This window comes from Oncorhynchus mykiss, chromosome 8 (assembly GCF_057628025.1).
Source record: "Oncorhynchus mykiss isolate SJ-2025 chromosome 8, ASM5762802v1, whole genome shotgun sequence".
Lineage (NCBI taxonomy): Eukaryota > Metazoa > Chordata > Actinopteri > Salmoniformes > Salmonidae > Oncorhynchus > Oncorhynchus mykiss.
The window spans coordinates 29,254,460-29,269,309 of NC_143029.1; the positions used below are offsets into that span (position 1 = coordinate 29,254,460).

The window sequence follows — 14,850 nt, forward strand, 5'->3', positions numbered from 1 at the left end:
TTGAACGTGGCATATATGCCAACAGGAAATGAATGGAGAAATGTATAACGCTCCGCCCAGCCGACTGTCGACCAATCGCGTTTACGTTGTCAGTTTGCGTCACAGGTCGCTAAACTAATCGTCGCGTAATCCCTTCTAAAAGTCGAGAAACCTGCATAATTTTCCTCGAAAGTACAAGTTAATTATCTAAAATCCTGGAAATTAGGTTTTAATATTGAGCTTCTTGTTCGTTTAATTCGTGCTCATGTTGGGTTTTTGACTCCTTGAAGACGAGAGATCATTGTCCGAGTTTTCCTAGAATGCACCGTACTGACTAATGCCGGGTTCAAAACAACTGGGAATTTGCACATTTCTAACTTTAGTGCTTTCAAATCAACTGACACTCAGATTTAAAAAACGAGCTCCGAATGGAAATAATTGATTTGAACCGTCATCCAACTCGGAATTCCAATTGGTGAACTCGGGCCTCTTTCTAGATTTTCGACCTGCAGATCACTGACGTCATGGTTTGACGTTGTATTATTCCGAATTCCTAGTACTTTTGAATGTGGCAAATGTACGGACAATGTGAAATCCATGTATATGGGGCCTAATTTATTTATTTAAATTGACTGATTTCCTTATATGAACGGTAACTCGGTAAAATCGTTGAACTTGTTTTTGTTATTTATAGTTACAGGCATGTATTTTTTGGTAACTGGTGACGACCCGATATTCGGGATACAACAGCGTAACAAAAGTTGAAATAAGATCTGTTGCTTGTGTAGGCTACTAGAATATAGTCTTTTTAAGGGCGATATATACGTATTTAAGAAGGCACTTCATGCACGCAAAATTGTATGCATTTGTGTTGCACATCCACATTCATACAGTGCAGCATGCCATGAAAATCATTCCAATATATAGTCTACCCGTTGTCTGTCAAAAGTATAGCCTACCCCTAGATGTCGCTATGTGAGCAGTGCACCTTAGCCTAGTAGTCTACCGCTATTATCTTTCTACCGTTTTGTGTGGATATCATCCAACAATCATCAACGTTTATTTAGACATTGTGCACAATTTTGACTATGTTCACTTTTGCATATTTTCCCCATTTCACCCACCTCAATCTATGGATTGAGTGATTTGACAACTGAGCTGATTGTGTCACCCAATAGGTAACTTAATTGGTGCCTCCTCCCACTGATGTGATAGCACGCCATTAAAGTTTATTAAAAGCTTTTCACAATTCATCTGGGCTTGTTATTATAGGAATAGCGTCCAATGCATCATACTTTCTGAGCTGACCATTTGGGCATATCAGGTTCTCTTGCAATTATTTGACTGGTCATCTGAACCAACAATCAAGGAACCTGTTGCGGTGAAGACCAGATAAAGGTACGTGGTGTCTAATTTTGTAGGCTAGCAAGTATCAACCTAAAATAGCCTATTGTTGTGTTATATTTCGGTGGTTTCTGGGCTACAATTAATGACTATAGCCTAACACTAATTTGAAGAGGTTCTATGCATTTTTCCTATATTTCATAAACAGAAACTGATCAAGTTACTTTGTACAAGTCCAATATCGGCCACTTCCAAAAACAATCGAGCGCTCTCGGTCTCCCCCTCTGCCTGTGATTCAAAGCAATGGAGTGCGCATTTTTCCTGTTCCTATGCGCACAACAGACGCTTGCAAGCTCGCGGAAGGTTTACAGCACTTGTAGGCCGACGATTTTCAGCCACAACAATTCACGGCTGGAGTCAGATTTAGGCTACTTCATCCGATAAACATCAAGAAATTAATTAGATTACTTATAAATGACTCGTGTGTAAAGGCATTCAATTTCTCAAAGCAAATGTTTCTGGCACGGAATATCGGCACTTTGTGCAAGAGCGCGACAATTGGAAGGGAAATCATGGTCAATTAGTTCCATGCACTAAGGATTGTTGGTAACCAGATTTTCCTGAAATACAGCTGGAGTAGCCTATGGTGCATACCTGGAATACATATCTTGTCTAGGGTGTTTAAAGGTCTCACAGTTTGCAAGAATGAAAACATTTCAGGGGAGAATTAGCTATCGTTGGCACAACAACGGCAAGAAGAGCTGGCTTTTATGAATAACTATCTTTCATTATGTCATTGTCAGCAAGGGCACCAACGCATAATATTGAGATGCAGACTCTTCTGAAGGGCAGAAGAGTGGGCTACTGGCTCAGCGAGAAGAAGATCAAAAAGATGAATTTCCTGGTATTTGTGGACATGTGCAGGTAAGAACATTTAACAGGCTATTAGCCTACCAATACATTATGTAACCAGGAACGTATTCGTGAAGTTAAGCCAATAGTTTTCCGTCACTTCACAATGGTTTCACGACTTTAACCGTGTGAAACCTGTTGCTGAAATGTAGGCTACAGGGCTTTGCACCTATTTATACCACATTCAATTACACAGTGGTACGGGACTCAATGCTCGACTTGGACTGAAATAGGTGCCGGTTCTCATTTTGGGCGCCACAACTCGGCACTATTTTAAGCCAATATTCCATAATGTGCAGGAACTCAAGCATTAGAAAATGTGTGGTGTGTTCCTGCCCAAATCAATTCATGTGCTCGCTGAACGCAAATATCGAGAAATATCACATACTTATTTCGGTGATCATGTTGTTCCTTGGAATCTTCAATAGGCTATAGCGCTGCCTTCTAGAATGATAGTTTAGTCGTTTTCCCTAGTCGGACATGCATAATAATATCAATGTGATTAGATTACAGTCAGTGTTTTTCATCCAGATTTTTCCACTTCGACCCATCGCCGGGGTGCTGCAGCAACCCCTAAAAAAATTCTGAATTAAAAACAAATAATAATGTATTTTTACCAAAAACTTCAAGAAATTGCAGGGTGTGGCAAGCTTGTCTTAACATGTATTCAGAGAGGCTACCTGGCAGACAGGTTTTACTGGTTATTCAGATGGCCAATGACGTTTTACTGAAGCCAGTGATTGGACATGACAAAGTCCGGTCCAAAATGATTGGCACTCTTGATGAAGATGAGACTGTATAAAATAAATTATACAAATACTGGACTATAGTGTATGCTCCAACAAAGTGGGAAATAATATTATTTTGTCCTAATACAATTTCTCAAATACACTGCTCAAAAAAATAAAGGGAACACTAAAATAACACATCCTAGATCTGAATGAATGAAATATTATTATTAAATACTTTTTTCTTTACATAGTTGAATGTGCTGACAACAAAATCACACACACATTATCAATGGAAATCAAATTTATCAACCCATGGAGGTCTGGATTTGGAGTCACACTCAAAATTAAAGTGGAAAACCACACTACAGGCTGATCCAACTTTGATGTAATGTCCTTAAAACAAGTCAAAATGAGGCTCAGTAGTGTGTGTGTGTGGCCTCCACGTGCCTGTATGACCTCCCTACAACGCCTGGGCATGCTCCTGATGAGGTGGCGGATGGTCTCCTGAGGGATCTCCTCCAAGACAGGGACTAAAGCATCCTCCAACTCCTGGACAGTTTGTGGTGCAATGTAGCATTGGTAGATGGAGCAAGACATAATGTCCCAGATGTGCTCAATTGGATTCAGGTCTGGGGAACGGGCGGGCCAGTCCATAGCATCAATGCCTTCCTCTTGCAGGAACTGCTGACACACTCCAGCCACATGAGGTCTAGCATTGTCTTGCATTAGGAGGAACCCAGGGCCAACCGCACCAGCATATGGTCTCACAAGGGGTCTGATGATCTCATCTCGGTACCTAATGGCCGTCAGGCTCCCAGCCCCCCAAAGAAATGCCACCCCACACCATGACTGACCCACTGCCAAACCGGTCATGCTGGAGGATGTTTCAGGCAGCAGAACGTTCTCCACGGCGTCTCCAGACTCTTGTCACGTCTGTCACATGCTCTGTGTGAACCTGCTTTCATCTGTGAAGAGCACAGGGTGCCAGTGGCAAATTTGCCAATCTTGGTGTTCTCTGGCAAATGCCAAACGTCCTGCACGGTGTTAGGCTGTAAGCACAACCCCCACCTGTGGACGCCGGGCCCTCATACCACCCTCATGGAGTCTGTTTCTGACCGTTTGAGCAGACACATGCACATTTGTGGCCTGCTGGAGGTCATTTTGCAGGGCTCTGGCAGTGCTCCTCCTGCTCCTCCTTGCACAAAGGCGGAGGTAACAGTCCTGCTGCTGGGTTGTTGCCCTCCTACGGCCTCCTCCACGTCTCCTGATGTACTGGCCTGTCTCCTGGTAGCGCCTCCATGCTCTGGACACTATGCTGACAGACACAGCAAACCTTCTTGCCACAGCTCGCATTGATGTGCCATCCTGGATGAGCTGCACTACCTGAGCCACTTGTGTGGGTTGTAGACTCCGTCTCATGCTACCACTAGTGTGAAAGCACTGCCAGCATTCAAAAGTGACCAAAACATCAGCCAGGAAGCATAGGAACTGAGAAGTGGTCTTTGGTCACCACCTGCAGAACCACTCCTTTATTGGGGGTGTCTTGCTAATTGCCTATAATTTCCACCTGTTGTCTATTCAATTTGCACAACAGCATGTGAAATTTATTGTGAATCAGTGTTGCTTCCTAAGTGGACAGCTTGATTTCACAGAAGTGTGATTGACTTGGAGTTACATTGTTTAAGTGTTCCCTTTTATTTTTTTTGAGCAGTGTATATTTTGTTTAACAATTAATAAAATAAGCTAGGTGTCAAAATTATTGGCACCCCTGTTTTCAGTACTTTGTGCACCCTCCCCTTGTGAGTATAACAACACTTAGCCTGTTTTATTTAACCTTTTATTTTGTCAAGGAGTCATACAGAGTCCAAGGTCTCTTTTATGAGCCCAGAATTAGAGAATGCACACATCAATATAAATACAAAATTCCCAAAAGAAAGAAAACACTGTCAAAAACCACAAACACATTCACCAGTAATACGGTTTTATATTGAAGAACTCATTGGGAGGGATCTGCCCTTTCCTCCATTGCGCTTATGGACTGCCCTCTTCAATTCAAACCCCAGGTTTTCAAAGGGGTTCAAGTCTGGAGACTGAGATGGCCATTACAAAATGTTGATTTTTGTGGTCAATTATACATTTATGTGTGATTGAGGACATTGTCTTGCTGTAAGATCCACTTGTGGCCAATTTTCAACCAGGTTTTTGGATAAAATGTCCCAATACTTGGTAGAGTTCATGTTGTTAACCTTAACGGTCCCAGGACCAGTGGATGAAAAATATCCCACCACCATATTTTACGGTAGGTAAAATATTATTTTATGCACAGGTTGTTTTTAAACCACTCTTGTCCGCATTTCTTTTACACTTTGTTCCGTCACGTGTGTTACCTCATTAGCTTGTTAGCTTACAACCTGGTAACTTTACCAGTATATCCAAACATTTGGGGGCACAGAAAGAAAGGAAAAGTGATGGCTTCTTCAGGAGATCAATAATCATACCAATGAAAGAATGCGATACTGTATCTTGCATCTCATCACAAACTTGGTGCTCTTAAAGAGACTGTGAACAGTTTTCAATGCAATGCATCATTCAATGCAATAGTTTTTACATAATGTAAACAAAACAATATTCCACAAATGACATTTCAATGAGAGGTATTTGTATCAACATTTTAGCAAATTTATTTGCATGGTTACAAATTAGATTCTAGGGCATATGTGCTTCAGATTTAGCTATAATTCATACACTCAATCGATTTTTAAAAAGTCGTATTTTCTGGTGCTCTTAATTCTGTTGTGCTACTAATGAAAAATGTTATTTAGAGCCCTGTGCATGTTACCTCATTTTACATATCCCAGTGAAACAGGAAGCTATGGAAGGCCACAATTCTAATGAGATTAACTTAATATCAATTAGAATGATAATGCAGGTTTAATTGATTTTATTTATAGGTAACTTAAGGATACCATTACCTTTGACGTCTCATTTTGAGATTTATTTTAAACAATCTTTCTCTGAGCAATTGTATTTGTATAAAATACAGTTTTTTTAAAATACAAATTCAGAGCTTTGTATGTTTATCTTCTACAGTATTTTTTTGCATGTCTTTATCAAGGGTGCCAGTAATTTGACCCAACTGTACCTCGGACTATGCTATGGGCAAGTGCAGTGTTCAGCCCTTCTTATTGTTAAAGCCAGGAACTGAAAAGTGAATGTGGCAAAGTACTGGAAAGTCATAGTATTTTGCTAAAGTGGGTTTACCCTACGCCTGTTGCTCTGTAGGTAATAGACGTTATTGGCCCAAGTTTGCAGCCTGGTCTCAAGCAGTATAGTAGTGTTAAATGCCGAAGTTGGGAATTTCCTCTCCATGACGTTTAACACATCAAGAAATGTCACATGGCTCAGCACTTAAACCCATGCATGTCGCGCACACACACAGTGGAGAGCGTTCTCTAAATACTGTAAGGCATCACTATGTAAAGCCACTCCTTCAGATGGGGGTATGGATAAGAAAGACTAAAGGGACAGTGTCACTGTTCCTCAACCTCCACGATAACAACACTTCTGGTCTCCCTTTTCAGCAATGTTTACCCTGTGGTTCACAACCTATGGGCAGGCATATTTTACTTGAACTGATTAGATTGTTGTGGTTGTGACTTGTCAAACACTTCCTGTCTCTCTCTCTGCAGAGCCGGACTAGCGCACGGTGGGGGGGGGGCCTTAATGACACCTTCACTTGGACCAGCAAATATTTTCACATGACCCTCCCCTTGTACTGTAAAATAATTGAACACCCTCCCCACCCTCAGAATTAACTCAAATGTTTACGACCCAAAATAACTTAACACTGTTTCTAAGCGTGGCTATCGACGTTACCACTTCAGCATTTTTAACAGGTCTCTTTCCATTCATCAACTGGCCACTGAACAGTTTGGATTGATTTTTATGTCAGTAAAAAAATTGATATCAATCATGACCCAAGGTATGTGGATACTCGTGGAACATCTCATTACAAAATAATGGGCATTAATATGGAGTTGGTCCTGCCCTTTGCAGCAATAACAGCCTCCAATCTTCTGGGAAGGCTTTCCGCTAGATGTCGGGACTTGCTTCCATTCAGCCACGAGCATGAGTGAGGTCGGGCACTGATGTTGGGTGATTAGGCCTGGCTCGCAGTCGACGTTCCAATTCATTCCAAAGGTGATTGATGGGGTTGAGATCAGGGCTCTGCAGGCCAGTCAAGTTCTTCCACACTGATCTCGACAAACCATTTCTGTATGGACCTTTCTTTGTGCACGGGGGCATTGTCATGCTGAAACAGGAAAGGGTCTTCCACAAAGTTGGACGCATAGAATTGTCTAGAATGTCATTGAATGCTGTAGTGTTAAGATTTCCCTTCATAAGCAGTGGGTGGCGCAGTGGTCTAAGGCTGTGCCACAGGAAGATTCTGGGTTCAATCCCAGGCTCTGTCGCAGCCGGCCGCGATCGGGATGTCCATGGGGCGACGCACAATTGGTCCGGGTTAGGGAGGGTTTGGCCGACAGGGATATCCTTGTCTCATCGCCCACTAGCGACTTCAGTGGCGGGCCGGGTGCAGTGCACGCTGACCAGATCCCGGGTGTACGGTGTTTCCTCTGACACATTGGTGCGGCTGGCTTCTGGTTTGGCTGTGCATTGTGTCAAGAAGCAGTGTTGCTAGGTTGGGTTGTATTTTTTTTTTTTTACCTTTATTTAACCAGGCAAGTCAGTTAAGAACAAATTCTTATTTTCAATGACGGCCTAGGAACAGTGGGTTAACTGCCTGTTCAGGGGCAGAACGACAGATTTGTACCTTGTCAGCTCGGGGGTTTGAACTTGCAACCTTCTGGTTACTAGTCCAACGCTCTAACCACTAGGCTACCCTGCCGCCCCGTGTTTCGGAGGACGCATGGCTCTCGACCTTCGCCTCTCCCGAGTCCGTCCTGGAGTTGCACCGATGAGACAAGACTAACTACTACCAATTTGATACCACGAAATTGGGGAGAAAAAAGGGGTAAAACATTTTTTTTCCCCTTCATTGCAACTAAGGGGCCTAGCCCAAACCATGAAAAACAGCCCCAGACCATTATTACAACTCCACCCAAATTTACAGTTGGCACTATGCATTCGGGCAGGTAGCGTTCTGCAGGCATCCACCAAACCCAGATTTGTCCTTCGGACTGCCAAATGGTGAAGCGTGATTCATCATTCCAGACCACGTGTTTCCACTATTCCAGAGTCCAATGGTGGCAAACTTTACACCACTCCAGCCGTCACTTAGCATTGCCCATGGTCTTAGGCTTGTGTGTGACTGCTCGGCCTTGGAATCCCATTTCATGATGTCCTGATGAACAGTTCTTGTGCTGACGTTGCTTTCAGAGGCAGTTTGGAACTCGTTAGTAAGTGTTACAACCGAGGACAGACTATTTTTACGTGTTACAAGCTTCAGCACTCTGCGGTCCCCTTCTGTGCGCTTGTGTGGCCTACCACTTCGCCGCTGAGCCTTTGTTGCACTTTTGACGTTTCTACTTCACAATAATGGCACTTAAAGTTGACCGATTAACTCTGTTTCAGGTCTACCAGACTTCCTCACCTCAAGTTCAACTGTCGGAGTCAGTTGGAGCACCGGGGTGCACTGCCGTTATATCATAGGCCTGCAGTAGCTAAAGTTGAATAGCCACACTATACCAAACCTTCAACGTTTCTAAACTTTAGAATATCAAAACTAAGTCAAGCCAATATTTATAAGGAGAATATGAGCAGTAGCTTGAATGTAAACCAAGAAAAAATGCACTATCCTCCCCTGTGCACAATTGTTTTTCTGTGTGTGTCCTCCTGAGTGGCGCAGTCGTCTAAGGTCGTCTAAGGTACTGCATCATAGTGCTAGTGCTAGAGGTTCTGGGTTTGAGTCCAGTCTCTGTAGCAGCCGGCCGTGACGGGGAGACCCATGGGGTGGGGCACAATTGGCCCAGCGTCGTCCAGGTTAGTGGAGAGTTTGGCCAGCAGGGCTGTCCTTGTCCCATCATGCACTAGTGACTTGTGGCGTGCCGGGTGCAGTTCACGCTGACATGGTCGCCAGGTGTAGTGTTTCCGAAAAATTGGTGCTGGCTTCCGGGTTAAGTGGGCATTGTGTCAAGAACCAGTGCGGCTTGGTTGTGTTTTTGAGGACGCATGGCTCTCGACCTTCGCCTCTCACGAGTACTTACGGGAGTTGCAGCGATGAGACGAGACTAAGTACCAATTGGATACCACAAAATTGAGCAGAAAAAAAGGGTAAAAAATATGATGTATATAACAGACAACCCTCCCAAAGCCCCCAAAAAAGTTTGACAACCCTCCCCTATTTTTGGAACACCTCTGCCCCCACAGTAATTTTTGATCTGTCTTTTAGCAATAGTGGCAGTGACTCAAGTGGACAGCAAGCAAACAAAATAATAAAAATCCAGACCCTTTTCCTTCAAAATATTTGCTTTTAGAATGTCAGGATATTGTTTAAAAAAAGAGGAAATTAATCCATAACCAGGTAATGGTTGGAGTAATGAATTATTTAAAAAAAATAACTGTAAATGTAATCCGTTAAATTACCAGCTAAAATATTGTAATCAGATTATAGCGACATTTAACTAGATTGCATTTAAATTCAGACAGGATGTTTGCGAAAAAATCATTCAACGTTTTGTTTTCTTAATGACTTTCAAATCAGCATTTGAAACGAGGTGTATGTTGAGTCAGAGACCACTATGACACACCAAATGCATTTGATGGATCGCGGGAAAATAGTAGGAATATGCTCTTCTAGGCTACAGTCCAAGCTAGGTCTTCCAATGGTTCAACGGATGTCGGCATCCAAAGATATCCAAGTTGAGTAAACGCTTGGTGGTAAGGACGACCGCAGTGGTGTAGCCTATGGGAAGAAATGGATATCACTTATTATTTATATCTACATAGCGCATTGATATGTCGCCCTGCTGCTCTCTCATTTAGCTATTGGCGCCTTAGCGATTGTGGTGGATGACTTAACAAATGTATGTGTATTTTAACCCAATAATGGATGAATTGCTTGAATGTATGCTGCCTATCAATCGTTGTATTTAACTATTGGACAGCCAGTGAAAAATGTGCTTTTGCAACTGCTGCATAATGCAGAGCCCAACCTATGGAATAAAATTGAACTGTGGTATTGTGTTCATACTGTCAAAAATGAGTTTAATTCAACAAAACCACAAGTGGGGCATACACATGCTAAAACTTGCCACTTGATAGTTAGTTGCTAAATGTTTTGACTTTATATATTAATAATATATTCTTCAAGAATCAATGGGTGTATATACAGTTCATTCGGAAAGTATTCAGACCTCTTAACTTTTTCTACGTTTTGTTACGTTAGCCTTACTCAAATGGATCAAATCGGGTTTTTTTGTCTCAATCTACAGTCGTGGCCAAAAGTTGAGAATGACACATTAATTGTCACAAAGTTTGCTGCTTCAGTGTCTTTAGATATTTGTCAGATGTTATGATGGAATACTGAAGTATAATTACAAGCATTTCATAAGTGTCAAAGGCTTTTATTGACAATTACATGAAGTTCATGCAAAGAGTCAATATTTGCAGTGTTGACCCTTCTTTTTCAAGACCTCTGCAATCCACACTGGCATGCTGTCAATTAACTTCTGGGCCACATCCTGACTGATGGCAGCCCATTCTTGCATAATAAATACTTGGAGTTTGTCAGAATTTGTGGGTTTTTGTTTGTCCACCCGCTTCTTGAGGATTGACCAAGTTCTCAATGGGATTGTCTGAGAAGTTTCCTGGCCATGGACCCAAAATATCGATGTTTTGTTCCCTGAGCCACTTAGTTATCACTTGCCTTATGGCAAGGTGCTCCATGCTGGAAAAGGCATTGTTCATCACCAAACTGTTCCTGGATGGTTGGGAGAAGTTGCTCTCTGAGGATGCCCTTCTTTATTCATGGCTGTGTTCTTAGGAAAAATTGTGAGTGAACCCACTCCCTTGGCTGAGAAGCAACCCCACACGAATGGTCTCAGGATGCTTTACTGTTGGCGTGACACAGGACTGATGCTAGCGCTCACCTTGTCTTCTCCGGACAAGCTTTTTTCCGGATACCCCAAACAATCGGAAAGGGGATTCATCAGAAAAAATTACTTTACCCCAGTCCTCTGCAGTCCAATCTCTGTACCTTCTGCAGAATATCAGTCTGTCCCTGATGTTTTTCCTGGAGAGAAGTGGTTCTTTGCTGCCCTTCTTGACACAAGGTCATCGCCTCACTGTCCTCACTGTCCTCAATCAGCATGACCGAGTGATCTCCAACCTTGTCCTCGTCAACACTCACACCTGTGTTAACGAGAATCACTGACATGTCAACTGGTCCTTTTGTGGCAGGGCTGAAATGCAGTGGAAATGTTTTGGGGGGATTCAGTTCATTTGCATGGCAAAGAGGGACTTGGCAATTCATCTGATCACTCTTCATAACATTCTGGAGTATATGCAAATTGCCATTATACAAACTGAGGCAGCAGACTGAAATTAATATTTGTGTCATTCTCAACTTTTGGCCACGACTGTACCCTTAATACCCCATAATGTTTTAGTTTTTTCCCCCCCACATTTTTGAGAATAAAGAACTGAGATACATAAAATGTGGTAAGTATTCAGACACTACTCAGTACTCACCTTTGGCAGTGATTATAGCCTTGGGTATGATGCTACAAGCTTGGCACAACTGTATTTGGGGAGTTTCTCTCATTCTTCTCTGCAGAACCTCTCAAGCTCTGTCAGGTTGGATGGGGAGCGTCGCTGCACAGCCATCTTCAGGTCTCTCTAGAAATGTTTGATCAGGTTCATGTCCGGGCTCTGGCTTGGGCCACTCAAGGACAGTCAGACTTGTCCCGAAGCCACTCCTGTGTTGTCTTTGCTGTGTGCTTAAGGTCGTGTTACGGCTGGTTTGTCACGCAAATTTGAATTTAAAATATACTTTTTATTATCCCCATCTGTCATGTCAATGTGAGAGGGTTTCGGCCAGCTATCTCATAGTAGACATGTTAAAAGGACTTATCTGATGTATTCTCTATTGCCACGAAGTTGTAATGAGGGTTCCTTTTCTCCTTTTCCCTTAGGAAACGAGGCATAGAAATGGTTCAGGTAAGTTTCTTTTAGACTGTTTATCCTAACCTCTCACCAGTCATACTGGTGTTTTCTTGTCCTTCAATGCAAGATGCAGTTCTGATATGGGGAACCACACCTAACGCCAATAAAATTTTATTTGTCACATGCGCTGAATACAACAGACCTTAGTGAAATGCTTACTTACAAGCCCTTAACCAACAATGCAGTTTTAAGAAAAACAAGTTAAGTTAAAAATAACAAATGACTAAAAAGCAGCAATAAAATAACAGAAGCGAAGCATTATACAAGGGGTACCGGTACAGAGTCGATGTGCGGGGGGGCACAGGTTAGTTGAGGTAATATGTACATCACAATATGTACTCACAAATTCTGTATGTATTTTTCTGCTTCCTCATTAACACTAGAACCACCAAGACGGTTAATCTGACTGTTTTCAATTTTGTAATTTTAACCTTGAATCCACCTGTCCCTGACTTTTTCTAAATGTGTGTATTTTACACTAGCAGTACTTTTAAGATAAATATTGTTGGATTCTGGGGTAAACTTTGAACATTGTTATACTCAGAGTATAGGAACATAAGTTACAAAGGTGACATGAGGGGTGCCGTAATGAAGCTCGGGAGGGGCTGAGTGCAGGGAAAACAATCGCATGTGACAGTACTGATAAGGGGAGAAACCGTTGAGGGCTCGTATCGCTTAGTTCCCTGCTTAGAAAGAATGATGTAATGTTTAGAGATCAGGAGACTCCACCCAAAGTGGGGTATGAATACAACCACGGGGGAAGCCATGTCTTGGTCTGAATTATAGCTGTAACGACCCTTTGGGAAGAATTCAACTTGGTTAATCTAGTGTCCATTAGAATGTAACAATATCATAAGACAACTTTCTGAGCATTTCTACATCCAAGAGCCATGCCTGTCAAAATGGGTATCAATAGACACCAGTCTAATAAATCCATTTCATATACACAATCACAAAGGTCATAAACATGATACTATGTATTTAAAAATAACAGAATAGCGTGTTGCGTTTTTATCTGTGCTTAATAGACATTGGCTGTGCCATGCCAATGAAATCAACTTGTTAATTTAGCAGACATCACACGCTTATTCCTCTGCCCGACCAGTCAACACACACAAATGTTACAGCATAAATACAGAATAAAAAAGGGGATTTTTCCCCGAAATGTCTATTGCTGATTCCTTATTTGTCAAGTCACGCTACACTGGTTAGCAGTCTCTTAATTCTCAGTTTGACAATTGATAATATTTTCACCCATTGTCAATGTCATCTTGTCTTAAGGACACATCTATGTGTATGACGATGGGTCAATCTCACATTGAAATTGGTTTTAATATAGTTTAGGTGTAGTTTGGATGGGACATTAGCTGGGAAGGCAACTGTCTTAAGCCTCGTTCACACTGAAGGCATTAATGCTCAAATCCGTTATGGAATACTGGCCAAACGTTAAGTTACAGGTGACCACATCAGATCTGTGTGTGTTCAGAAGGCAGTCACTTTCTTTCATAGCTACGCTAGTTGTCATAGTAATGACAGGGGTGTGCGTAGTGGTGTAGGCTGATTGTTGCTCACGCTTCATATCACTCAAGTTATGTAGCAAGGTAAGGCAACAATGCCTGCCATGGACCTTTCCCAGTTGCTTTGAATGTTCAAAATCAGTCTAAGAACACATTTAAAGCCTCAGATAAGATTATCAAACTTCCCAAGCAAGTCCTATTTGGCGAGCCGCAGCTAGCTAGGAAGCTGTTCAGCTTTCTAGCACATTCACTCATTTGTTTGTAAACATTTAACAAGCTAGTTAGCTACCTACCACCTTTTTTTGTCAAACTGTCAGAGTAGCTAGCAAGCAACAAGATATGCTAAATAACATCTAACCACGTGAAGGCAAAATCAAACAGATTGGACCAATCAGACAAGTCGCATGGCCAGAAGGTGGCTTGAAATGTCAGATTTCGTGCACTTTTTGGCTGTTCAGACTGCAGGAAAAATTAGATTAAACATCTGACTGATTTACATTTGTTGTCCTGAGGTTTATTACATTTTAACACATTTATTCATTTTGCTATTTATTATGGAATATCTACGCAATTGATATATCATTGTCAGAATGACCATGGCCATTCTAGTAGTTAAGGAATTCAAGCCCTCTTAAGTTACTAGCAACATTTCACCCTCAAAATAATCTAAATAAATCAAGAAATCTAGTTTATTTTGAAGTTTTCAGAGGTCTTAGTCACTCAATTCCACATCTCGTTTAGGCAGGGTTTCCCAAACTCAGTCCTTAGGACCCCAAAGGGTGCACATTTGAGGTTTTTACCTGAGCGCTACACAGCAGATTCAACTAATCATCAAGCTGTGATTATTTTTATCAGCTGTGTAGTGCTAGGGCAAAAACCAAAACGTTCACTCCTTGGGGTCCCAAGGACTGAGTTTGGGAAATGCTGAGCTAAGGCATTTTGCGGTATTTCTCAAGTAAAAAAAACATTTGGAAGAAAGCTAGTAGTGCACTGCGGAGTGTATCAATTCAGCTGATGCTGCGCTCAGGACTGATTTATGAGAACATGTCTAACTTCAGCAAGCTGTCAAACATTGCAAATAAAGTATACATGCTGTTTCAGTGCCCACAATCACTAGCTAGTTCCATCTGTCTATGAAGCTAGCTATTAGCTAGCAGGCACATTGCGCAGGCAGGCCACGTTAG

The 14,850-nt window shown here is 42.0% G+C and overlaps 1 protein-coding gene across 5 annotated transcripts in view; it reads left to right on the plus strand.

Annotated features, from left to right (window-relative positions):
- Positions 1-88: 88 nt before the first annotated feature.
- itpk1a (inositol-tetrakisphosphate 1-kinase a) overlaps positions 89-14,850 on the plus strand; it is a 63,171-nt gene continuing 48,409 nt past the window's right edge. Inside the window, exons 1-3 of one of the 5 annotated variants that reach the window (XM_090243106.1) lie at positions 89-1,377; positions 2,127-2,247; positions 12,119-12,143. In XM_090243106.1, the coding sequence (XP_090099232.1) occupies positions 2,153-2,247; positions 12,119-12,143 (120 nt within the window). In that variant the 5' untranslated portion in view covers positions 89-1,377; positions 2,127-2,152. The other 4 variants (XM_021612219.3, XM_021612220.3, XM_090243107.1 and 1 more) reach the window with 4 other exon arrangements.